The 25,550-nt window shown below is 42.1% G+C and overlaps 1 protein-coding gene across 1 annotated transcript; it reads left to right on the forward strand.

The window, feature by feature from the left end:
* Positions 1 to 274: 274 nt before the first annotated feature.
* On the forward strand, positions 275 to 25,324 carry CSE1L (chromosome segregation 1 like). Its single transcript, XM_068149882.1, has 25 exons — positions 275 to 368; positions 3,066 to 3,161; positions 3,663 to 3,805; positions 6,204 to 6,305; positions 7,221 to 7,366; positions 7,688 to 7,778; positions 8,041 to 8,148; positions 9,029 to 9,121; positions 10,333 to 10,500; positions 10,597 to 10,726; positions 12,359 to 12,424; positions 14,232 to 14,434; positions 15,786 to 15,870; positions 16,564 to 16,625; positions 17,363 to 17,499; positions 17,647 to 17,750; positions 18,310 to 18,407; positions 19,264 to 19,414; positions 19,916 to 20,124; positions 20,849 to 20,946; positions 21,152 to 21,237; positions 22,352 to 22,433; positions 22,873 to 23,019; positions 23,905 to 24,136; positions 24,817 to 25,324. The coding sequence occupies exons 2-25, from the start codon at positions 3,077 to 3,079 to the stop codon at positions 24,904 to 24,906; spliced, it is 2,916 nt and encodes a 971-aa protein (XP_068005983.1). The 5' UTR covers positions 275 to 368; positions 3,066 to 3,076; the 3' UTR covers positions 24,907 to 25,324.
* The last annotated feature ends 226 nt before the right edge of the window (positions 25,325 to 25,550 follow it).

Raw genomic sequence — 25,550 nt, forward strand, 5'->3', positions numbered from 1 at the left:
CGTCCTCCTCCTCCTCCCCCCGCCATGCCGGCTTCCTTACGCCGTATTCTCCTGGCGCCGCTCGGCCACCCCCGCGTCCAGCCCGGCTCCCGCTGCGGCCCGGCCGCTCCCGGAGGCGCCCCGGGGCCTTGTGGGAAGAGCTCAGCTATTGGCCGTTTGTCCTCCCGTACGGATCTCAGTCACGGTTGGCTCCTGGCGGACTGCGTCGGGGAAGGAGAAGCCGCTGATTGGCCTGGCGGCCGAACAGTGTCACCGCCCTGCGTGATGCGGTCACGGTGCCGCCGCCGCGCCCTCTCGCCGCAGTTTGAATGTGAAGCGCAGCCGGAGCTCTCGGAGCCGCAGCTGCTGCCGCCGGGGGGAGTCACCAGGTGAGGCTGGGCCGCGCTGGTCGGCGGTGCAGGCGGTGGCGCCGGCCCCACAGCCCGTCGGTCCGTACGGCCCGCAGCTGGCCGCCGCTCTGCTCCGCTCCGCGTTGGGCTGGGGCGCTGGGCCCGCGGCGCAAGCGAGAGGCGCAGCTCACCATGCTAGGGTGCTTCGGCCCGCCTTCCGCATCTCGCCATTGGCTCACGGCCCTGGGACTGAGCAATGTTCTCCTCTCGTTGGCTTCTACTGCTGCCAGTCCGGAGGTGGCGGGGAGGGGGAGGGGAGCAAGTTAGTCTGAGGGCCGTTGGTGCTTCTTCGGGGCTCTCCCACCGAGGCCATCAGCTCAGCCTGCCCCGCGACCCGGCCCGGCCCGGCCCGGCCGGGATGAACAGGGCTGCACCTGGGCCCAGTTGGCGGGGCCCGCAGCTGGGCCGCTGCCGCATGAGCCAACATGAGCGCCGCCGAGGGGGAGGCGCAGTCTGGCGGCGGGGGGGACGGAGCGGCCCCGTCCCCGGGATAATCCACCGGGTGGCTTCACGCTGGGTTGGAGACCGGTCTGGGGCAGTACTGGGGTGTGCGGGGCTGCGGCGCTGAAAGGCGGCTATACCGGCCCCGTGGGGTGGTAAGTGCGGGCGACAGTCAAGCCATGCCCGGGCCTGGAGGATTCCGCTCCCTGTCCCCGCTGCGGAGCTCCGGGCTGCCGCCCCGCCTCGCAGGCGGCCTCGCCTCCGGGCTCTAGGGAAGTGAGCGGGCACGCCGGGGGTGTGACGGGTACTCGCTCCCGTACTTGACTGCCGACCCCGGCGGTGTGGCGAAGTGGCAAGTGAGTGTAAAGATCTTCAGTTTGGTGTAAAAATAATTCTTCCTGTAAAATCTAGACCGTAAACATCCTTAGGCATGTGCACGTTGCTTGGTAAATGCTGTGAATGAACGCGGGAACAGTTCCATCAAGTTCTTCACAGTGTGAGGCTTAGAGGACAGCCAGGTTGGTTTGGGGTTTTCCCCCCATAAGTATTCTGTCACTGTGATTAAAGTAGTTCATGCATTAAGCACGGTCGGGGCTCTTCAGGAGGCATGTGTCACAACACAGCAAAAAGCTTCGTATCACCCTAGCAAGTACCACCACTTTTTTATCGTGAAAAACAAAATAAATGGATAACTAGAGGAAGAGAGAGAAGTAAGACTAAGTAGGAAGCAAGTGAAAGCATCCTTTTGTGTGGTGGAATGAGTAAAAGATTCAGGTCTTTGCATTTGGCCTTCAAACACACAGCTTGAGGTCTTCCAGATTGTGAGGTGTTTGTAAGAGGTCATTCAAGATTGTCAGTCTCCTCTTCCAGTTTGGTTTCCCATTTGAGTGAAGTTTAGTCTCCGTAAATGATTTCTGCGTGGATTTATACCTCAGCCCTACACAATTCCCTGGAGCAGATTTTTTTAATTATAAAAGGTTTAGTTTTAAGATCATCATAATGATGCATGAGGCCATTTTGTGGAGTAGAAGAGCCAGCTATTGCTGGGGCTGCTTGCTTTTGCTGTACTTTATTGGGCTTTTGTTGGTTAACGTGAACAAGACTACAGTTGAGCAAATCCCTTAAAGGGCAGGGGAGTGAAAAATGTGGGACAGGACTCTAGGAGAATTTTGGGGATTCTTTTTGAATCTCCATTGCTGATCTAATTCAAGGGGAAACTTGCTGTCTCTTTCAGTGATGTAGATGTAGTCAAATAAAAATGTTGTCATTAAAACTCAGTACCTTTGCAAGTGGGCTTAAGTAGAAACCGTATTTATCACACTGATAATCAACATAAATCTGAAGAGGGACAGACAAATTTCAGTCTGTCTTACTAGTTAGAACCTCCAGAACAGAAATGGAAATCTTTGCTTTCCCATTACTTCAGGAGGGAGTGAGCTGTGCTGCTGGTGGTGGTAAGAATGGATGATGCCATCCTGAGCAGCAAGATGTTCATTAAAGTGTGTCTTGTTGCCTTTTTAATGTTGCTGTAATTTTAATTATTCTAATTAAAGCTGCAGAGTTAATACATCACTGTGGTAAGTATGAGCATATGTGTGGGAGGATTACTAGAGAGGAATAATTTAGACTTATTGCACAGGGTTATGCTGTAATAAGTATTGCCATTTAAATTAGCTCCCACCCCACTCTAAATGAATTCCACAGAGTGGACAAGTGCTCTGGCTTTGCACAGTGTTTTGTCTCTGTAAGGAATTGATTTTCTGTTGAGAGTTTTCTTTCATTAAAAAAAGTATTTAAACACACCTTGACTCTAATAGTTGTTCTGTTTACAGTTGTGCAGGACAGGACTGTGCAGCTCTTTCAACCAGAACAGGTTTCTGGAGCTGGCAGCAGTTCTCAAAAGCCAAAACAAACTCCTGTTGTCCTGAAAGGGCAAGAGATCATCCCTGGGCTGTATCTGGTTCGTGGTTAGCTGAATGTGTGATCCTCTTCTAGGAGCTTAGTTTCAACAAATTAGACAATAGCAGTTCCATGATTTGAAGAGATGGATGTTTTGTGCTTGGTGCACACTACTTGTTGTTTTATTGGGTGAAGTGCATGAAATAGGACCATGCTTTATGAGGTGTAGTCAGAAAGAGATGATGTGTGTGTTCTGTGGAATCCAGGTCTACATGTATAGCTTATAGGATGGATTTTCTGATTTGTACTGACAACAAAACTACTTGTGGGTTTTAGGTTCTGCCAAAATGGAGCTGAGTGATGCCAATTTACAGACTTTAACTGAGTATCTAAAGAAAACATTAGATCCAGATCCTGCTATAAGGCGTCCTGGTAAGTGATTCTCAGGAGTTCACTCTTTTGGCTCCTTTGTCTATGTGTAGCAAACTTCAGTGACTGTTTGTGCAATGACCTCTTAGCAGAAGTTCTCAGTATGTTTTGAAGAGAAGAACAACAAAAGGATGGTTGCAAATATGTTCAGTTTGGGTTTTGTAATTTTGTTTTCCTGTACTGGTGATTTTTTTTGGTACTGTTATTTAAAGCAGTGCTGCTGTTTACATTAAACCAGGATTTAGTTCTAGTGGGTTATGGCTTTTAAAAGCAGTGAGGAGGCAATATTTCACCATCCCGCTTTGAACTGAGAGCTTTTGTTAACAGCAGAAGCATTGAAAGAGCTTGGTGGTAAAGAAGTTGCAGTACCTTGTGTCAGGCTTGTGTTGTGTTTCTGTCCTTGTGAGACTCTGGGGAAGTGTTCATGTGTTATTTTAAACAGACACTTGTTCCCATTAGAAACATCAGTTGAGCTTTTGCTAACCTTGGTATCTTCTCTTGCAGCGGAGAAGTTTCTGGAGTCAGTTGAAGGAAGCCAGAATTATCCCTTGTTACTCCTGACGCTGCTGGAGAAGTCACAGGAAAATGTCATCAAAGTTTGTGCATCTGTAACCTTCAAGAACTACATTAAAAGGAACTGGAGAATTGTAGGTATCCAGCTGAGTGGTTATGCTAAGATTTAATACTTGTTTTAAGGTACAATGAGTTATTCTTGAAGTAACCTTGAAGAAGGTGTGTATGTCAGTAGTCTGTGAAAGAGTCATTTTGAGATCATTCAGAGAACAAAGACAGGGTGTAATTTACTGATGGGGGCCTAAAACCTGGACCATTGTAGTAAATTGTATTGAAAAGAAGTAGAGGTGGGTGATAAAATGATGAACAAATAGTTTCTATTCGTATTTTGCAGAAGCACAGCATCTAAGGCTCATTTAACTGGCAGTATTTAAACTAAAATAGCTGTGTTTGTACACACAGGCTGGGCAGTCTGGCCTGTCTCTATTGTTACAGTGTTGCAAACGGTCCAAGCCAGCTCTGCAGCTGAAAGTGATGATCTGAGCTTCTTTTTCATCTGAGTGCTTCTGGGGCATAGAGTAGCATGGGGCAGTTTATTTCAGTGGCCTTGACAGTTTAACACTTCCAGGTGTTTGTAGACAGCAAATAGAACTGTTGCCATTTAATTCCATTTTATCCTTTGTTTCAAAGGACTCAAAACCATTTTTGATTCAGAGCTTCCAGCATGCATGAAATTTATTGTAGAAAGTATTATATTTGAGAGCTCAAGTCCTTCAGTGAGGAGAGGTTCTAATTAATACTGCATATACTGTTTTTCACTGAAAATGCTTACTGTATCTGATGGGTATCAAATGTGTAAGGTTGCTTTACTACAGGGAAGCTGAGGAGTATTTAATCATCATATCTTAGCTGGTACCTGTTTCCAAATATCCATGGGTTTTTTTTCCCCTCACACTAAGTGATAGCAGTCCTGCATCTGGTTATGTTTAATAAGCTCAGCTCATTCAGTCTGGCACTTTCTGGAACTTTTTTTCTGTTACTAGGCATTGGTCCCAAACTGCATCTGTATTTGTAGTGTACTGTAGGTAGAAATAGTGTTACAGAAAAATCTTTCAGTGGCTTCATTTTTATGGGTTGCTGTTGTAACTCAGGATGAGATTTTGTTTGGGAGTAGGTGGAGATGCTGTGCAGAAAGTGCATCCAGAGGGCCGTTATGATTGCTGTGTGGCTTCAAGCCACATCATTTTGTCCAAAATTTAAAGTGTGCATGTCAAGGGCAGCTGTATGAACAGAAAATACAGCTGTAAGGCTGCATACCTAGATCATGTGGTTTAATCTAGCAGCATTGAACCTAAGTGGTATAAAACTCTCTGGAAGCAGAATGGTTTTGCCTCTTCAAGAACTTCGGTGAGCCTGGAGAGCAGGATGTACAGGGAGTGAAGGAGGAATTTGTTTTTTCTGATTAATTTTGAAACATGTGCAGAATACTTATCTGTGTGCTGCCTTTCATGTCTTGTGCGAAGGCTGTGTGGAACCTCATAGCACTGCCCTTGGTCCTTTGATCCAGCCTCTCCAGATCCCTGTGTAGAACCTCCCTATCCTCCAGCAGGGCAACACTCCCTCCCAACTTAGTGTCCTCTGCAAAATCCCTGACTGCACTCAATTCTCTTGTCCAGGTTGTTAATAAAGATACTAAACAGGACTGAGCCCTGGGGATCACCACTAGTGACTAGGGTTATAGCTCCCCATAACTTACAATTTGAAGTGGCTGCATTTTATGAGAAGGTGATGAAGGGGAGATGAGGAGGGTGGTAGTGCCATCTGGTTTAAAGCATTTTAAGATCATTGAATTACTCTCTGAAGGTGCTTACCACTGAATTGCTGGATAATGTCTAGGCTTCTGAATTTCAGTGCTGTCATCACAGACTGTTATTACCACTAGTGTCACTGGATGGTAGCATTATTTCATATCTTTAGTAGAAATTTTGTTATTTACTGCCACTTGGCACTACTGACTGACTAGATTTAGACCCAATTGATATTTGGAACTGACTGGGTAGCTCTTAAAGTCAGTGTTGCAGTTTTAATTGCATAACCTGCATCTTGTACAGTTTCTAGACAGTATGGCTTGAGACAGCCTTCAGAAAATAAGTCTTTGAGTTTGGCAGAAGTGAGGCCAGAGATGAGATTTGGTGTGGTGGAAGAGAAGACTGTTGGTTAAACATAGGTATGTTACTGGCATGTGCAGCCACCCTTACTACTGCTGAATTGCTGGTTGGAAGAGTCAATATTGGAAAAGGAGGAAAAGTTAGTTCAGGCTTCTACAGGAAGATGTAATTCCTTTCAGCTCTTTTCAGGTACTACTGTTACAGGTTGACTGTAGGGAATGTCTCTTAAAAGACCTTTTAGGTTCTTTAACAGTGTAATAGATACATAAATCAGTATAAGCAAGTGGTTTGTGAAATGCTGACAATCTCTTGTTGCCTGGAGTGTACTGATATGCACATCACTCAATTATTCTTTCAATTCTAGGTTGAGGATGAGCCGAATAAAATCTGTGAATCGGACAGGATAGCCATTAAAGCCAACATAGTGCCCTTGATGCTTAGCAGCCCAGAACAAATTCAAAAGCAGGTAACATGTCCATTTCTGGTTGTGTCCTCAGACTTCTGGAATGTTCTAAGCACGTCTAGAGGCTGTGGTTATCATAGAATCAATAAGGTTGGGAGAGACCTCAAAGATCATCAAGTCCAACCCGTCACCTGAGACCTCATGACTACTAAACTGTGGCACCAAGTGCCACATCCAATCCCCTCTTGAACACCTCCAGTGATGGTGACTCCACCACCTCCCTGGGCAGCACATTCCAACGGCTAATAACTCTCTCTGGGAAGAGCTTTCTCCTCGCCTTGAGCCTAAACCTCCCCTGGCACAGCTTGAGACTGTGTCTTCTTGTTCTGGTGCTGGTTGCCTGGGAGAAGAGACCAACCCCCTCCTGGCTACAACCTCCCTTCAGGTAGCTGTAGACAGCAATAAGGTCTCCCCTGAGCCTCCTCTACTCCAGGCTAAACAACCGCAGCTCCCTCAGCCTCTCCTTGAAGGGCTTGAGGCCTCTCCCCAGCCTCGTTGCCCTTCTCTGGACACGTTCAAGAGTCTCAATGTCATTCTTAAATTGAGGGGCCCAGAGCTGGACACAGTTCCCTTACCAATGAAGTCATCCCAATCCAAGTATCTTGGTAGTATGTTGTAGCTGCTTCTAACTACTTATTTGGGTTTTTTTACAGGGAAGTATTTGATACTCTTACAGCTGATTCTAGCATTAGGCAGTTAGATATAGTAATTCTAGCAAGTGAGATTGTCTGTACACATTGAATTTAAAGTGAGACTTATTTGTACTGAGAAGAAGTACATCTCTAACTTAGCAATTTATGAATCTGACAGTTAAAAGAAGCATTTTCTCAGGCATTTACAACATCTGCCACCACTGCTGTGCCTTTTGTAGCGAGGAGCCTGCTGTTAAACCATGTAATGGTTGTGCTTCCTTCCCAGTTAAGTGATGCCATTAGTATTATTGGTCGGGAAGACTTCCCTCAGAAATGGCCAGACCTGCTGACAGAAATGGTCAATCGCTTCCAAAGTGGAGACTTCCATGTCATTAACGGAGTCCTGCGCACCGCTCACTCCTTGTTTAAAAGGTAATGGAAGTAAGGGAGTTAGTAAATGGGTTGTAAAAGTTCTGTTCCACTCTCAAGTTTTTACCATTAGACTTAATTTTGTAGATTTACAAAGTCTGCAGCTGTGGCTGCTGCTTATGCTTATTGGCTTTGTAATAAGACACTTAAGTGGTTGTCAAAATGTATCCTTTGAGTGATCTTGAACCATGCTTTTTAGATCTTGTTTACTTGGCAGTATTTTTTTCAAGGTTCAGCATAAAAGACTAATTGTACACAAGTTAATTGGATAAGAAATGTGAAGGCTGTATTCCATTTTTGGTGTATTTCTCTTTCACTTGTCAGGTACCGCCACGAGTTTAAGTCAAATGAATTATGGTCAGAGATCAAACTTGTCCTTGATGCCTTTGCTTTGCCCTTGACAAATCTCTTCAAGGTATTTCTTGTTGAATCATTTCTAAACCAAGTTGAGCATTCTGAATTGCTTGTTGTGCATGTCTGTAGAATGAAAACTTGAGAACACAGTTGCTTTGAAACTCTTCCTGGTTGTTCAAACTGAAGTCCTGAAGTGACCCCTGAAAGGGTGGATAAGGGGAGGAAAAGGAACTGCATTTTCTCTTTAAAAAAATTTAAAGTTACATGACACTTTGCAGTACCTCACAGTGTGTTACCTGACTGAATCTTCTGTCTTCTTCTAGGCAACTATTGAACTTTGCAGCACACATGCCAATGATGCTAGTGCTCTGAAGGTTCTCTTCTCTTCTCTCATTCTAATCGCGAAGCTGTTCTACAGTTTAAATTTTCAGGTGAATCTCCTTCTTCTTCTAATAGTTCTGCTTTGATCTCAGAAAGCTGTTGTGCTCTTATTCATAGAATCCATTTGGGGCAGCCTCTAGGGCCCTGCTTTATCCCCAAAATAAAATTTTACAGTCTGCATCAGTGCTGGAATAAAGGTACAGTAAGGATGGAGTTAACCGAGACATTAACTTGGCGCTATCTAAACGAGTTCAAGAGAGTCTAAGCTCCTGTCATAGCAAGGAGGTGTTGTATGGGTAGCTCTTAGAGAGTGAGCTGAGTGAGGGAGAACTCAAATGCCTTAGTTTGTACTCACTGTACTACTTTATAAATACATCTGTACTGACATGAACTCAGTTACAACTAGTAGCTCTGTACCCTGCAAATAATTCCGGTGGCACTGTTTTTTGTTGTGAAATCAGATCTAAATTCCTAGCATCATTAAATCACTATATGAAAAACAGCAACAAGCTACTTGGAGGTAACATTTATTCAACATCTCAACACAAACCTGAGTCTGTTAAGGGTGATGATCATGCCTTTGATTGCTTGGGCTGTGCTTCCATAGCAGGCAAAAGAGCAAGCTGGAGCTAATAGAGAGGCTTGTGCTTTCTTGCTCTTGGAGTAAGAGGCAATAGGGTTCTTTCTTTAGAAAACTGTAAGCTGTGTAGAGTGTAAGCAACTAATTTATTTGGAAATAGTGCATTCCAAAGCCTGTTTGGAGGGTTTACATTTGAGAGGAGGAGGAGAGTAGTGTTTCATTTTGAAGATTGTTTCCCACACTTTGTCCCTCAGTAAATGATAAGGTGGATACACGTCTTACTATGTAGCTATGCTATCTAAACAATGCAAGCAGAAATTAATACATAGCTTTATGCTTTTCCTTCACAGGATCTTCCTGAGTTTTTTGAAGATAACATGGAAACATGGATGACAAATTTTCATAGTCTTCTAACTTTAGATAATAAACTTCTGCAGACTGATGTAAGTACTGCAGAAAGCTTCTGGTTTGCGTCTGTGCCGTGGAGAGGGCTGACTGAAAACTTTGGTCTGACTCTGAACAATGCAATGTTTTCTTTGTTGGGTCAACAGAGGGACAGAATGACTGCAAGGAAGTAGAGTTTAAGAGAAGTTGTCTAAGAAATTTGAGGTCCAGTTCTTGAAGTTGTATCTCAGGTGCAGGTATATGCAGCTGTGCACAGAAAGCAGATTGTGGATTCTCATCAACTCTCAAGGACATCTGCTGAAGTAACCTGTCCATTAGAGAGTCACAGTGCTCACTCAGGTTTTCTACACCTTTCAGCTAGTTCATGGACCAAGTTCTAGAAAACCAGGGTGTCTTAAAGAGCTTGAAACAGCTGCAGATGAAAGGATAGAAGGCATGGCATCCCAAAGTACTTTAGCATCTGCTGTCTTTGTGTAATTGTAGGAATTGGTAGTTTAATGGGTGATAGGTGCTACTAAGTCATCCAAGCTCAAGTTTTGTGCGTGCCCTCTGCGTGTCGATCTCTTCCAGACACGCCGTAATAGTTTGCCACAAGAGGGAGCCCAAGAAACTCTGAAGGCACAGGGAGGCGCATGAAGTGTATCCTGTGCTAGAGTTTCATGGCTGGTTTAGGGTAATGCTGCTGCTGAAAAAAGTTTTGCTGCTCTTTTCTGTGTTCCTGTATCAGTGGACTGTTGCCCACCGCAGCTGTGTGCTGAACTGAGTTAGGAAGTGATATGCATTGAAACTGAAAGGTGGGGATTGGAGAGAGGGAGGGGAGACACTACTGGGATGGTGTCTGGTTGGGATTTTTTTGCTTTGTGGTTTCACAAGCATCTCTGCAGGTGTGGGAAAGGGGAGTGAGCTACTTTTACAACTGTTCCAATTTGAAGTAGCAAGATACAATGCCTTCGAAGCACTTTTTTTTCAGTGTCTTGCATAGTCTTTTTTGCTATAACATCTGTAAATTAATTGTATGTCAAATTTTATCAGGTTTAAATGACTTAAAGTGCATAGTGCTTTCATTTGCAGTTCCACTACAAATCAGCAAAATACAGCAATTCTAGGGATGTGAGAGGAATTTCCTTCACCTCTTTAGAACATGGCAAAATAATTGTGTAAATACATCCTTCAAATCTGCTGACACTTTAAATAGTGGATGGATGGTGGAAGGGGGGATGCTTAAGTTCTTTGTTTTGTTTTATGTGAGGATGAAGAAGAAGCTGGATTACTGGAGCTCTTGAAATCACAAATTTGTGATAATGCTGCTTTATATGCTCAAAAATATGATGAAGAATTCCAGCCCTACCTGCCACGTTTTGTAACAGCAATCTGGAATCTGTTAGTCACCACAGGCCAGGAAGTGAAATACGACTTGGTGAGTTGTTACAAACTGATCTTGTCAAGTTTAATAATGGATTACAAATCAGTCAGTCATGCTAAAGCTGTGTGTGTTCTGTTTGTGTTGTTGTAGCTGGTTAGTAATGCAATCCAGTTCCTGGCCTCAGTTTGTGAGAGACCACACTACAAGCATCTGTTTGAAGACCAGAATACCTTAACAAGCATCTGTGAAAAAGTTATTGTACCTAATATGGAATTTAGAGGTAATGTTTTAAGACTTTGTCTGTCAAAAAGACAATAACATGTAGCTGTAACTATGATAATCTTCTGCTTTGCAGGACTAAGTGTTGAAGATTACCTCTTGTTTACTTAAGTGCTAGTTTAAAATTCCAAGTATCTCCAGCAGATTGCTGTCCTAGGGGGCTTTGGCAGCACTGTATGAACACATCTAATCATATTTGTGTCTCTGGGATCTCAAATTGGAAAATGCAGGCAGTTGGGTCATGTGCCAACAATAACTTGGTGTTTCATGATTAACACAGTAATTCAGAGAGTCTTAATGCTCTTTAATATCTTTATTGATGGTCTGGATGAGGGTATTGAGTCCATCATCAGTAAGTTTGCAGATGACACCAAGCTAGGGGCAGGTGTTGATCTGTTAGGGGGTAGAAGATCTCTGTCAAGGGACCTTGACAGGCTGGACAGATGGGCAGAATCCAATGGCATGAGATTGAACACATCCAAGTGCTAGGTTCTACACATTGGCCACAACAACCCCATGCAGTGCTACAGGCTGGGGTCAGAGTGGCTGGAGAGCGGCCAGGCAGAAAGGGACCTGGGAGTGCTGGTTGATAGTAGGCTGAACATGAGCCAGCAATGTGCCCAGGTGGCCAAAAAGGCCAATGGTATCCTGATCTGTACCAAGAACAGTGTGGCCAGGAGGAACAGGGAGGTCGTTCTGCCGCTGTACACAGTACTGGTTAGGCCACACCTTGAGTCCTGTGTCCAGTTCTGGGCCCCTCAGTTTAGGAAAGATGTTGAGCTGCTGGAATGTGTCCAGAGAAGGGCAACAAAGCTGGGGAGGTGTTTGGAGCACAAGCCCTATGAGGAGAGGCTGAGGGAGCTGGAATTGAAGATTACCTCTGGAGAAGAGGAGGCTCAGGGAAGACCTTGCTGTCTACAAATACCTGAAGGGAAGTTGTAGCCGAGTGGGGGTTGGTCTCTATTCCCAGGCACCCAGCACCAGAGCAAGAGGACACAGTCTCAGACTGCACCATGGGAGGTTTAGGCTGGATGTTAGGAAGAAGTTCTTCATGGAAAGAGTGATTGCCCATTGGAATGTGCTGCCTGGGGAGGTAGTGGAGTCATCATCACTGGAGGTGTTTAGGAGGAGACCGGATGGGGGGCTTGGTGCCATGGTTTAGTTGGTTGGGTGGTGTTGAATGATAGGTTGGACTTGATGATCTCAAAGGTCTTTTCCAACCTGGTTAATTCTATTCTCTTCTAATTAGGCATGAATATTGTAACTGTAATGCCTATTTCTCCACATTTTGATTGGCTCTTATTGAGATACATACATAAAACATAGTGAAGATGTATTGCAGTGATAAGAGGCTTCTCTCTAAGTCTGAGACTCTGGAAGCCTCATTAAATACATTTCAGTGTTTTATAGGTCTTGTCTGTTTTTGTGGTTTTTAAATCAGGAGTGCATCATCTCACGAGTATGAAAGGAGCAAGCTAAACACACTAGACTGGCTGGAGTTTCCTGATTATTTTTTTTTTAAGCTATAGAGAACACTTGGAAAAAACAGCAAGCTGTCAATACACCTTTTTACCTTAAAAAAAAGAGAGCAGAGACCTCAATATTTAAACTTTGTTGCATTTTGTCTTTTCAGCGGCTGATGAAGAAGCTTTTGAAGATAATTCTGAAGAATATATAAGAAGGGATTTGGAAGGATCTGGTAATCCACTGATTTTTACTAAGAATGCTTGGTCTTTAAATACAGCTCTAAAGAGCAGAAGCATTTTACTGAGGCTTTTACAACTTAACATTTTTTAACTGGGAAGTTTCCCCCCTGCACCAAGAGAGTTTTCCCAGGTTTTTTAGCAAGTCTGCTGTCACAGTATGCCCCTCACAGTGGGGTTGTGTTCTGGACAATGTCTTTCCAGTATCTTTTCCTTGATTGGATTGGTTTGTCTTCCCTTCACACATGTTCATTTCAGCAAATATAGCCTGTAAGTCAATGCTGAAGAGTAGCCACAGTTGTGTGTTGAGTTCCTATGTGCAGAGTTTTAAATAACTTGGAAGGGCTGTGCCTGTATTTAGTAGTCTATGGTGTTTAAGCTGCAGTTCTCACTAGTGCTGCATACAAAGCTGTACTCGAGCCAGCTGGACACCAGCCAGCCCTTGTGCACCGACACTGTGTTCAAAGCAGTACAGTAACAGAGCTGTTTGATTTTTCTGATTGTAGCTGCCTGGTCTTGAGTCAGGTCAGAGCACAAACAGGCCAAAATGAGATCTGTGTGGGAGTTCTCTATGTGCTGTTCTGGGGCACTGACACTTCCCCAACTGAAACTTCCTAATAGAATTAAGAATGGCAGGGGAGGGCAGAATTGGAGGAAAATGGTTCTGAAGTTCATTGAAGCAAATGTTTTGTCATTCTTAGCCAGGACTGGCTGCATTTTAGGTATTTGTGTAGCTTTTATTTGTTAGCTACTTCTGCTGTTAAGAGAATTGAGGCAAGAACTGTTTGTGTTCTTCATTGATTACTTTAGGAATGTCCCCTATTGCATTTAAATTGACTTGCTTTATTTTCCTTCTATCCCTTCTGTTGGTATATAAATAAACTCAGGCCAGCTGAGTTTATTATTTTTTTTCCCCTTTCTTGAAACAAAGATTTTTTACAGGATTATATTTGGGTTTTTTTACCAAAATGCACAGATTTGGTGTGGGGGGCAGCAGCTAAGCACTACACAGCAGCTTGCTTGCTCCCTACCCTTCTGCAGTGAGATGGGGAAGAGAACAGGAAGAGTGAAAGTGAGAAGACTCCTGGACAGAGAGATAAAGACAGTTTTAAGTGAGAGAAAGAGGACAGGTGGGGGGAGGTGGTGAGTCACTGATTCACCACCTCCCACACATAGACTGGTGCCCAGCCTGTCCCTGAGCGATATCTGGCTCCCCAAAAGCCCTCTCCCATCGTTTTTTTATTGCTGAGGATGATGTTACATGGTGTGGAGTATCCCTTTGGTCAGTTTGAGTCAGTTACCCAGACTGTGTCCCTTCCCTGCTTCTTGCCCAGCCCCAGCCTACTCACTGGGAAGACAGAAAAAGCCTTGACACTGTGCAGGCACTCTTCAGCAACAGCCAAAACACCGGGGTGTTACCAACAGTTTTAGTCACCAGTGCAAAACACAGCACCATATGGGCTGCTATGCAGAAAGTTAACCCCATCCCAACCAGACCAGTACGTGTGGGCTGGTAACTGTCAAGGTGCTGAAAAGCTTCCCGCTGTGTGGTTTCTGCAGCTTGCTTTAGAAGGCAGCAAACCCTGTGATTGCACATGCAGTATTGGTCAGTGTCCATTCTTCTTTTCGTTGTCCAAGTAGTAAAAATGTGTTCCTGTACTTCAGTGGGGAGAATTGCAATAATTAGCATGAGGTGTGGCTGTATTGTAAGAAGCCATATAGTATTAGCATTGGTTTGTTGTTTATTCTGTTTGCAAAGCTGTCTACTTTCTCATATCTGAAGAATCTCTGGTCCTCCTGCAGATATTGACACCAGACGCCGAGCAGCTTGTGATCTAGTCAGAGGCTTGTGCAAATTTTTTGAAGGACCTGTGACAGGGATTTTTTCTGGGTATGTTAATTCTATGCTGCAGGAATATGCAAAGAATCCATCTGTTAACTGGAAGCACAAAGATGCAGCTATTTACCTTGTTACGTCTTTGGCATCCAAAGCTCAGACACAGAAGGTACTTTTACATTCTCTTCTTTTTAATCTGTGTGCATTCAAGTGTTCCAGTGTATGTGAGGACTGCAGTTCATTTTATGCTGCCTCAGAATGGCAGGAACTGCATTTGTAGTAGTTTAATGCTGGTGGGGTTACAGGTTGTCCTTTATATAATGGTATCACAGGTGGTAATTTGGTGGTATCTGATCTTGGGGCAGACTGGGCAAAGTCAACAACCACATGTGACCTTTTGGCAGGGCTTACTGGCATGTGTGAAGCAGGAACATGAGTTTGGGTTGAGAACCTCTGAGCTTTTCAGTATTACTGAACCATGGAAGGCCCAGTTCAGCTTTGCAGAAGATGATCAGAAGTGTCAGGCAGACTAGAAAGAATCTAAGTGACTTTTACAGTTCCTGTCAGTGCATTTACTAATGTTTCCTGGTTGTTGAATGTTTATGGTTTGGAAATAGCATGTGAATGCTAATGATGGCTGGAAATGGTTCTCCTTACTAGTCTAGAGGAAAATAGCTAACAGGCTGGATACACTGGAAAGCCACACCTCAGCTAGACTGTGTTTGGAAACAGTACCATTGTATGGAAGGTCCCACAGAGCAGATTTAATGTACTAGTAAGTGTTTAAAGTGTTATTGCAGCTCAGATCTCCGAGGCTTTACGAGCCAGAGTTGAGGCAAACACAGTAAAATATGTTGTACAGTATCTTTGTGCAGTGTTGCTGAAGGCTCTCAGCCTTTTCCTGAGACTCTGACTGTGTACCACTGCAGAGCAGTTGCTGGTAACAGTGATATGTAGTGGGAACCAGTCTCCTAGCAATTAGAAATCTGCTAAGTTGCACATCTCCTTAGGTGCTATATTTAGTGGTAAATATGGGGACAACATCACTTAGAACACTTGCCTGGTAAACATCCATCTGAAAACCCTGTTTCAAAACTTGGCTGCATTTTTTCATGGAAGCAAACTTTAGTCATTCTTTAGCTGCTTTAATTCAGAATTGGAATGGGGCTACTAAACTTTTGTCAAAGGACTATCACAAAAGTACCAAGTTAGTGAGATTGTGGGTATCCTCTATCTAAAATGGTGGTTGATTATTAGTGTGTTACAGGCTAGCTAGTATTCAACTCAGAGCTGGTAACTTTGAACCTCAGTAGTGCTAGAGCTGAAACTTAGACACTATAAGCATTAAGAAGAAGGAACTGGGTGGCTCTGCTGAAGATTCGGTTTCAACGACCTCATCACGTGTATGCTCTCTTTAATTCCTTTTAGTTCCTTTTATTGAAAGCACTTAAAAATGAGTATAAAGAGTAGCTGAACCTTAACATCTAAACCAGAGCTGGTTTTGGTTTTTGTTTTTCTAGCATGGAATAACACAAGCCAATGAACTAGTTAACCTGACCGAATTCTTTGTGAATCATATTCAGCCTGATTTAAAGTCTGCTAGTGGTAAGTTACCATTAATTTGGACATGACATTTTTGGTTGTATATGTAGAGCCTTGCTGGTGACTTTGGTTTCTTGAGGTGCTCATATATCAGCATCCTGAGACACCTGGCCCATGGGAAGCAATTCAGATCTCTTTGTCTGGCTATGGCTGAGCTATTAAACAAAGGTGGATTGCCACATGCTATCTGCAAGACCAGAGCATGGGTGCTATCAGCTACATGTTTAAACTTGTTGAATCAAAGTCATCAGATTTCTGTATTTGAGACCTTATGCAAACTTCTGTGCTATACAAACCCCTGGGAAGTTAGAATTCTGCAGGCTGGGTCAGAGCCTGTATCAGCCCATGTTGATGAGATTACAGATGTCTGGATTTAACCCATGTCACTTATTTTATGCTTCAACAATTATGACATTTGGAACATAGTGGATTGTCTTGGAATATATAATTGGATGCTGCTAAAATTTGAGCCAGAAGGGGAAGTGGGTGAAAAGGTTGGACATTTAATGGTACTGGAGTGTGATTTCTACCTAGTCTGTCTTCCAGTGTTCATACAGAAATGCAGGAACTAAGCAATGGAGAAAAATAGTGTGTGTATTATTCCTGAGGGGAAAAATCATGACTTCTACTATAGAGAGAGGTGATGTCATGTGGTATGAAAAGTAGCAACAGAATTTGCATCTTTTTCTATTGCAGTGAATGAATTCCCTGTGCTAAAAGCAGATGGCATCAAATACATCATGATTTTTAGAAACCAAGTAAGTTTTTCTTTTATTCTTCTGGTTCAAACATATTGTAGTTTGTTACTTTACTTGCCAAGCCTAATTTATCTTCCTTGGCCATATGTTAACTCAACAGGTGTTTGATAGTCATATCTAACACTTCTTGCTGAAATTTTAGTTGTGCAAGTAAATGATATTGTTATAAATATCCAATTAACATGTAGTCTGTATGCTATCCATATGCTTTGGGAGCACTGAGCATCTCAGCATGCTTAGTTCTGTGACATACTGAGGCTTTTTTAAGTGAATGTGAGTCTAAATATAGCTGATTGCTCCTACCATCGTAGTAGCTGTTGAAGAGAGTTCAGCAGCTTCGTTCTTTGCCTTTTCTCATTTGTGAGATGCAGTGAGAAAAGATAGTGAGTGTTACTTCTCAATTTTAGACTACCTTTATTTATCTCTTAGAAATCCCCACACAGATATTTAATAGGCTTGATTATTTTTTTTAACTGTCTGTTAAGACACAGTAAAATGGAAAAAGAATATATACACTTACTGTCTGTCCAGTGTAACCTTGGTGTTTGGGGGAAATAGAGAGGAGGTGACAGAAACAGGTGCTTCTTGGTTGTCAAGGTATGATTTAGCAACTGGAGGAGCCTTCTAAGATTTCTTCCTCTGCCAGTTTGTGGCTCATACTCTGTGGTTGTGCTGTAGTGAGGAACCATCTGTATTTTTATATAACACATCTATCATTTGTTGCTGTATTTTTGTAGGTACCTAAAGAACAACTGTTGGTATCTATTCCTCTCTTAATCAATCATCTTCAAGCAGAAAGTATTGTGGTCCATACATATGCAGCCCATGCTCTTGAAAGACTGTTTACCATGAGGGGGACAAATAATACTACCCTGTAAGTTTTTCAGCAGAAGTAAAGGCATTGCTACATAGGTTTTGCCTGTTAAGGATAAGAAATATATAGGGGGGTTCTTTTCTTTCTTAGTTTACAGTATGGTAAAATGCTTGAAGTTTGTGACTCTCTTACTGTTTTGCTTAACAGCATTACAGCTGCAGAAATGGCACCATTTGTAGAAGTGCTATTGACAAACCTTTTTAAAGCTCTGACACTTCCTGGCTCCTCTGAAAATGAATACATTATGAAAGGTAAATGCTTTGAGTTCTGCATATAAGGGGACCTTTGCTAACTTGAGGTAAAGGCTTAGAATTACAGGCTACTAACCTTATTATTTGAAAAACCTCATTTATGCAAACTTGCTGAAGAGCTGTGCACAGCCTGCAGTCATTTACCAAGCTGTATTAAGTCATCTTTGACTAAGTTTATGGTGCCAAGGAGGGACACTAAAAATAATGGTGGTGTGACAAACTCTTTCACAAATGGTAGCATCTGGAGTCAGGACAGTGACCTGAGCGGTGTCAGCAGGAGATCTGAGTGGGCTGTGAGTAATAGTACACCAAGATTTGAGACAGGATACATGATGGTCTTTGCAAAGTTGCTTGTTCTTCTGTGTTCCATCTGCAGAATGGGCACAATGAAGCTTTGCTTTATCCTCTGTCACGATTATAGATCGGTTGCTCTTACAGCAGGTATTCTTTCTTGCTGTAAATCTGATTTAGTAGTAAAAGGTAAAGGGTTTAGGCATATGGTGGATGACAGAAATGTTACGCTTGGCTCCAGAAGGTAATGCTTTCAATTTATTTGCAGCCATCATGAGGAGTTTTTCTCTGCTACAAGAATCCATAATTCCATACATCCCTTCTGTCATCACACAACTTACACAGAAACTGCTGGCTGTCAGTAAGGTAAATAAACAGGCTGCTGAGCAAAATGTTCCCTATTTTCCTTTCAGAGCAGTCTCTGTAAAGATTATTTATGCCTTGTTGTTTGTGTTCTGTGGGAACACTGTAAATTGGTCAGTATTTTCTGACTACAATGAGTTAAAGCAACCTTCAGTGAAGTACTGTTTTTCTTTGAGGATGTACTTAGAAATCATTCTCCCCTGCCCTCCTCTGAAATTTGGAAACAGCATATGAAATCTTTTTGTAGCACTAGCTTGTTCTAGTATAAATGTTTCCTTGTGCAGAGGCCACCATTCCAGTAGTCTGCAATGAGTAATCAACTCCTTTCTTCTCTGTCCATGAAGCTTCTGAGGCTAATATTAAATTTAGGCACAGAAATGCGGGATTAAGTTAAATTACCTTCCTGCTATAAATTCTTTGGTTCAGGCTGGGCTCATATTCTTAACATGGGCATCAGGGAATGCTTTAGAATACTTTCATCAACTATCCCAAAAGACTTCTGCTACGTGTAGTTAAAACTTAACCACAGAGCATAAGAGGTGTTCAGGATTGAGAAAGAAGAGGTTTATCCATTTTTTGGATACTTGGAACGACTTGCTTGTTTATGTAGAACTTCTGGAAAACACTTGACTTCAAAATACTTTGGAAACCCACCCCTCCTGTATGCTTTAAAGATTCTTGTGTTTGCTTTTAGCTATAGAGTTAATTTAATTAGCTTATTAATAAGTAAGCTCTAAGTATTCTCACTCCCAGTTGCTTTTTTAAACTTCAATAGTGATGGAAAAAAAATCTGGTTTTGCTGTACAAGTGACTTGGCTGCAGGTTTGGGTTGATGAATCTGTTTATAACTTGTTTCTAGAATCCAAGCAAACCTCACTTTAACCATTACATGTTCGAATCAATATGCCTGTCGATAAGGATAACGTGCAAAGCAAACCCTGATGCAGTTGGAAGCTTTGAAGAGGCTTTATTTATGGTGTTCACTGAGATACTACAGAATGATGTGCAAGGTAAATGACAATCAGTAAGTGCTTGTGTTCTCTCTCTCCTATAAAGTGGTTGCTGTGATTTACCTCATGGCAGTTTTTCTGTAACACAGGAAATTGAAGTGAGAATGCAGCATGTTCTCAGTCCTAATTAAAAACTTGCAGGAAGCATCTGGGTTGTTCCATGAGGTCCATCAGCTGTATTAACTTAGCTGTAAAATGAGCTCTGTTTTTAAGATACCTGACAGTCACTACTGCAAAGCCTTTTGTTACTCTTACTATAATAGAAGTTGCCTTGTTTTCCATCTTCTGGAACACTAACAAATGGAGGGAATAGAAGATTTACATACACAATGCTTGAACGTTTTTGGAATTATGAAATGTGGGAAGTGATACCTTTCCCCAAGGTTTTATTTGTTGGACTCTTTCTGTTACCATACAGTTCAGTCAGTAGGTAACATGGTTCCTGGTAACTGACAGGGACCATATTTGCTGGATATTTAAATGTCATTGTCTCTTTTCCAGAATTCATTCCATATGTGTTTCAAGTGATGTCCCTACTTCTAGAAATGCATAAAAATGAAATCCCATCATCCTACATGGCATTGTTTCCTCATCTACTTCAGCCAGTGTTATGGGAAAGGACAGGAAACATTCCTCCTTTGGTCCGACTCCTGCAGGCTTATCTAGAGCGGGGAGCCAATACAATAGCAAGTGCTGCTGCTGACAAAATTGTAAGTTGGATTTAGTCACAGTGTCTGCCTCTGGACATGTTGATTTAAGATGAAAAACGATGAGGAACCTTTACTGAGTGGCTGGGTTTGGCAGAATTTGTGCTTGTACTTCAATGGTGCCTGTGTAGAAGGACAAAGCTTATTGTGAATGCAGCGTTAGGGGATGCTTTGCTGTTCTGTGGGTAAGATAAATCTGAGGCTTTTGTGCTTTTGTCAATGAACATGGAAAATCCCTGCCCTTAGTTTCTGTGAGCAGGTAAGCTTCCACAGCTTTCCCTTCTGCCTCACGTTGAACACTGTGGATCAGGAAAACTCTGAGGTTCTGTTCAGAAATCTTGAGCCTTGAGAAGAATGAGGAGGAGCCAAAATGTTGGGGGATCTGAGTACTACTGAATTCAGTGAGAGATTTATTCTGCATGCTTCTGGTACTTCTGCTTCATGGTCTGCTACAGTCAGGCTTGATTGGACAATGCCACTGATGAAGCAGATGTGTATGTTCAAATTGGCTTTGATGTTCATTTGCTCAAGGTTAGGTTTAAAGGAACATCATTTGGTGCTGATAGAATCTGTCTTCCTTGTCCTTAACCGCAGAAGCAGAATCCTGGTTTAGGTTTACTGTAGAAGCTTTAGCCTTGGTCTGTGTCTTAAATGGGCAGGGCCAACTTTCTGCTAGGTCACACATGAAGAACTGTTGTATAGAGTTTTGGTTTTGTTTTGCTTGCAGCCTGGATTGTTGGGTGTGTTCCAGAAGTTGATTGCCTCTAAAGCTAATGACCATCAAGGATTCTATCTTCTAAACAGTATTATAGAGCACATGCCTCCGTGAGTATGAGTTGAAATTACATTCCAAACGAAAGTCTGTAGACTTTATTATGGTTATGTTTGAACACTTCATAGTTAATGAATGTTTGACTACTGAAAAGTGTCACCTTTATCAGTAAGATAGAGGTGAACAATTCTACACCTGCTTTCTGTGAAGTAATAAAATCCTAACATGAACTGAATAACTGTTCTTTTAAATTTCCAGTGGATCAGTTGACCAGTACAGGAAACAAATCTTCATTCTGCTATTCCAAAGACTTCAGAATTCCAAAACAACAAAATTTATTAAAAGTAAGTTCCTTGCTATGTGAAAAGCTTCAGCACTGGTGGTGCCACCAGTTTAGACCATGCAGCTGTACTGAGTATCCTATTGTGTCTGGTGACTATGGGGGTGAAGCGATACTAATGACCCAACATCAGGGACTTGCTGCATCTGGGCTGGCATCTAGGGTACATGTCACAGCAGGTGACACTTCATGAAAGCTGAAGGACTGGAACTAAAATAAGAGAGCTGTGTATTCCTTTCACTTTCTTACTCTGTGTGTTATCATTAATAATCAGAAAGTGGCTCCTATATGGAGCTAATTAGCTCCTATATTAGCTTCAGCTAATTCTGGCAAACTTTCACTCCACACAGCACAGTGATACTGACCACACAGCACAGTGATACTGACCACACTTCCTTCAGTTACATGTAGTTGGGGCTTATTACTGCTAACTATGGTATGCATTTGTGTCCTGCCTGAATATGACTGAAGTTATTGATAAGGTTTTATGGTAAATTAGCAAAGCTGTCACAAATGATTGGAGTATGTATTTTGCAATGGAAGGATTCTTTCATAGTGATTAAATTATTTTAATGATACTCCCACTACACAAATGATGCAGTATCTATTATTTAATCCTATAAAATCTGATTAATGGCACCTGAGAGGAGCAAGAATGATGGGATGGCTTATAATGGTCTTCTGCAAAGACAATGCAAATGGTGCTGTTAAGGCACTGCATCTGTGCTCTGGAGAAAGGGCACGCAGAGGCATTCATGACTGAGCTGAAAAACTCTACTGCATGACATTTTTGATTAAGAACATGGAAAAATTCTTTTGGTCTTTAACCTGAAAAATTTGCAAATGGCTTTTCTGATGATTTATAACTGCTATAAGGGGAAAAAGGACTGCATCTTGTCTTGGTTGTCTTACCACCGCATTGTGGTGGGTGAAGAACTCAGCAGACTTTTAGGCAAACTTCTAGGTAGCAAGTTAACAAACTTCACTAAAACTGAATAGTGATAAAGATTGCTGTTTCTGCCCCCTAGAAAAACTTCTTAGAAGGTATTTGCTGGTGACTCTAAAGCTGTTCTTTTCTTTTCATCTTGAGTTGTCATTTGACCTCTTTCTTGTTACAGGTTTCCTAGTCTTCATTAACTTGTACTGCATAAAATATGGGGCTTTAGCTCTGCAGGAAATATTTGACAGCATACAGCCAAAGTTAGTATTATTATTTTATATTACTATTGTTGGGGTTGTGATCATTATTATTAATACTTCTGTGTAATTGTTTCTCTTAAAGTAGGAAACAGTTGTCATCTTTAGCTCAAACTGCAAACTGCATGTGTCCCTAATTTGAGTAGTCTAGCAATGTTTTGTTTTCTGATTTACCTCCCACGGTTCCTCATTGCTGGTTCAAGATACTAATCTCCTAAGGGGGTCATGAAAAGGAGAGATGCTTTTCATCTTTTCCCTTTGTGAAAAATGTATGTGCTCAAATTTCTACTGGGTGTCCACTGCAGCAGGGCAGTGTCTTAACAATTTATCTGCTTTTCTTGTTTCTGAGGTGGGGTTTGTCACCGTAAGGCTGATAAGGCTTTCTAATACTTTTGTTTGTTTGTTTATTTGTGGTTTGTTTTTTTTTCTAATGTCATAATAGGATGTTTGGAATGGTTTTGGAGAAAATTATCATTCCTGAAATCCAGAAAGTGTCTGGGCAAGTTGAAAAGAAAATCTGTGCCGTTGGCATTACAAAAATATTAACAGAATGTCCTCCTATGATGGACACTGAATACACCAAGCTGTGGTAGGTGGAACACTTCTTCAAGTTCTGTCAGACTATTCATTTTTATTATTCATTTTATTATTCTGTTAGACTATTTCATTTTTGCTTTCTGAAAATGTGAGCTATCATCAGAATACCCTCACTGACTGCAGGGGGCGGTTGGACTAGCTGACCTTGAAAGGTCCCTTCCAACCCAAGCTGTTCTAGGGTCTTTCATACCACTTCCTCTTCTCAACAAATAAAAACTGGGTTTCCAAAGCATGTGCTGGAGCTGGTTTGAGATTTTTCTGATGGGGGTAGCACTGACTGGGCTAGCTTGAAGTGCATGTAGGAAAATACACTGCTTCTGTTAGCTTGTGTTCTTTCTGAAAAGCTAAGCCCAGTTTGGATTTATAGCTGTTCTACTAGCCAGGAGACTTGAGTATTCTTATAGCCTGACAGAGAGGCTGTAAGATCTTAGCTGCACAGTAGAATTTTGGGGAAAGCTACCTGTGAAGGTTGCAAGCCAGTCCAGCAGTCAGGTAGCTTGCATTTAATGGCAATAACTGAATCCCTGAATGAGAACTTTTTAATGTGCCTAGCTGAAGGTATTTTCCAACCAAAGTGATTCTGTGATCATCAAGTAATGGCTTTTCTTAGACAGGATTCATGACAATTTGACCTGATCAAAACTAAATGCTCTGTTCCTGCTTTTAATATGAACACCTACATTATGCCTGTACGGTAAACAGATCCACAGTTTTTCAAGTCCAGCTTAGACTGGGCAGTTATGATTTCAGTAGCTAAGCAAGTACCTGCAAGGGCTAAATTTAAAGGCTTCCAAGTAATGTGAGCATTCCTGTGAAATACACCCTGTCCTAATGTATTTTAAGCACTCCAATTTTATCCCTCTCTCTTTACATATAGGACTCCTTTGCTGCAGGCCCTCATTGGCCTCTTTGAACTGCCTGAGGATGACACTATCCCCGATGAAGAACATTTCATTGACATAGAGGATACTCCAGGATATCAGACTGCATTCTCTCAGCTGGCCTTTGCTGGAAAAAAAGAACACGATCCTGTAGGTCAAATGGTGAACAATCCTAGAATCCATCTGGCACAGTCTCTTCACAAACTGTCTACAGCATGCCCAGGCAGGGTAGGTGACTTTTATACGTGGCTTGCTAATGTGAGATTCTGCAAGGCAGAAAGGCTGTTTGGATAGTGGGTCTGGTCTCCTTGCTAGTGCCTGATAAGCAGTAAAATGAAGTGTGTCATAACCAGGACATAGGGTAATGCTCTGTTACTATGCAATGGATTATAACTTTGGTAAGGTTTTCCCCCTAATAACCTTAGAAAGGCTGTGACTTCACATCATTTAGCAATATGCTTAAATATGCCATTTCTTAAATTCAAATGTATCCTTGTCAGTACATAGCTAACACTTGGCTCCAGTTCAGTTGTATGTACTCAGGAAATTCAGGCAACTCATGTTAAACAAGTTAGGTTTACAGTTGAGTATTTTAACTCCTGGTGTCTTTGCTTTGTTCAGGATTTTGGTAAGTAAAGATTGCCTGAGGGATCAGATGTTTGTTGCATCCAGATAGCTGCTTTAATAACTGAAGAGTTTCTTTACTCTTCCACTTTTGATTCAGATAAGCAGTACATAAAACTGTCAGCATCAGGAATTGCAGTTCCAGCAGCTGCTTTCACAATGAAAACTGCTGCTCTCAGGATGTTGTTTGACTTTGTACCATGTGTTGATACAGTGCTGAACAGGATGTAGCAGCGGTTTAATGTGTGCAGGCATTGACGCTTCTCTCTGTCATATGTTTTAAGGTTCCATCAATGCTGAGCACTAGTCTGAATGCAGAAGCATTGCAGTATCTCCAAGGATACCTCCAAGCTGCAAGTGTGACACTGCTCTGAGTGCATAGTCCACAAGCAAGATCAAAAGGTGGTTTGTTACACAGGTTGACACTGACTTTTTTTATAGCAGAGCTCAGACAAAACGAAAAATGCTACTTGAAAATATATTGCAGAATCCATCTTGTAAAAGATAAATGTGGCTTTAAGTAGAAACTGAAAGAATTTGGTGGTTTGTGGCTAACTTCCATTCCCAGTTTAATTTCAAAGGGAATAGTCATAGTGGTTTGTTATGGGTTTTATTTGAAATCTGCACCTGCAGTGTTTGGATAACATTGTGAAATGTATGGAGAGCACTGGCTGTAGAAACTCACTTTGGTCCCTGAAATTCCTTTTCATTTTGATGTTGTCCTTTGTATTTCCTTTGTCTTTCCTTAAACTTTATCTAAATTGTGAATAAATCAGAAGTACTTGTTTAAAATGCCTGTCACTGTGCGCTTACTGTTTTAGAGAATGTAGTTGCTCCAGAGAGATAATGTTTGAAACTTAGGGTAGAATATAAATTAGCAGGACTGTGAGGATTATTTTTTTTCTTGAAGTAATAGTTTTAAGTACATTGTAGGCTCACACAGAGCAAACCTGAAACTTTGGCAGAAGATCCAAAGCTCTAACCGCTCTTGATACTCGTCAACAGGTGCACCCCTTCT

This window comes from Melanerpes formicivorus, unplaced genomic scaffold, assembly GCF_026170545.1.
Source record: "Melanerpes formicivorus ecotype bairdi unplaced genomic scaffold, bMelFor1.0.p_v2 SCAF_19, whole genome shotgun sequence".
NCBI lineage: Eukaryota > Metazoa > Chordata > Aves > Piciformes > Picidae > Melanerpes > Melanerpes formicivorus.

Coding starts and splice junctions, on each gene's coding strand:
- CSE1L (XM_068149882.1), top strand. CDS start 3,077: ATGGAGCTGAGTGATGCCAATTTACAGACTTTAACTGAGTATCTAAAG. Junction 7,779..8,040: donor CCTTGACAAATCTCTTCAAG/GTATTTCTTGTT, acceptor GTCTTCTTCTAG/GCAACTATTGAACTTTGCAG. Junction 16,626..17,362: donor TCATGATTTTTAGAAACCAA/GTAAGTTTTTCT, acceptor GTATTTTTGTAG/GTACCTAAAGAACAACTGTT.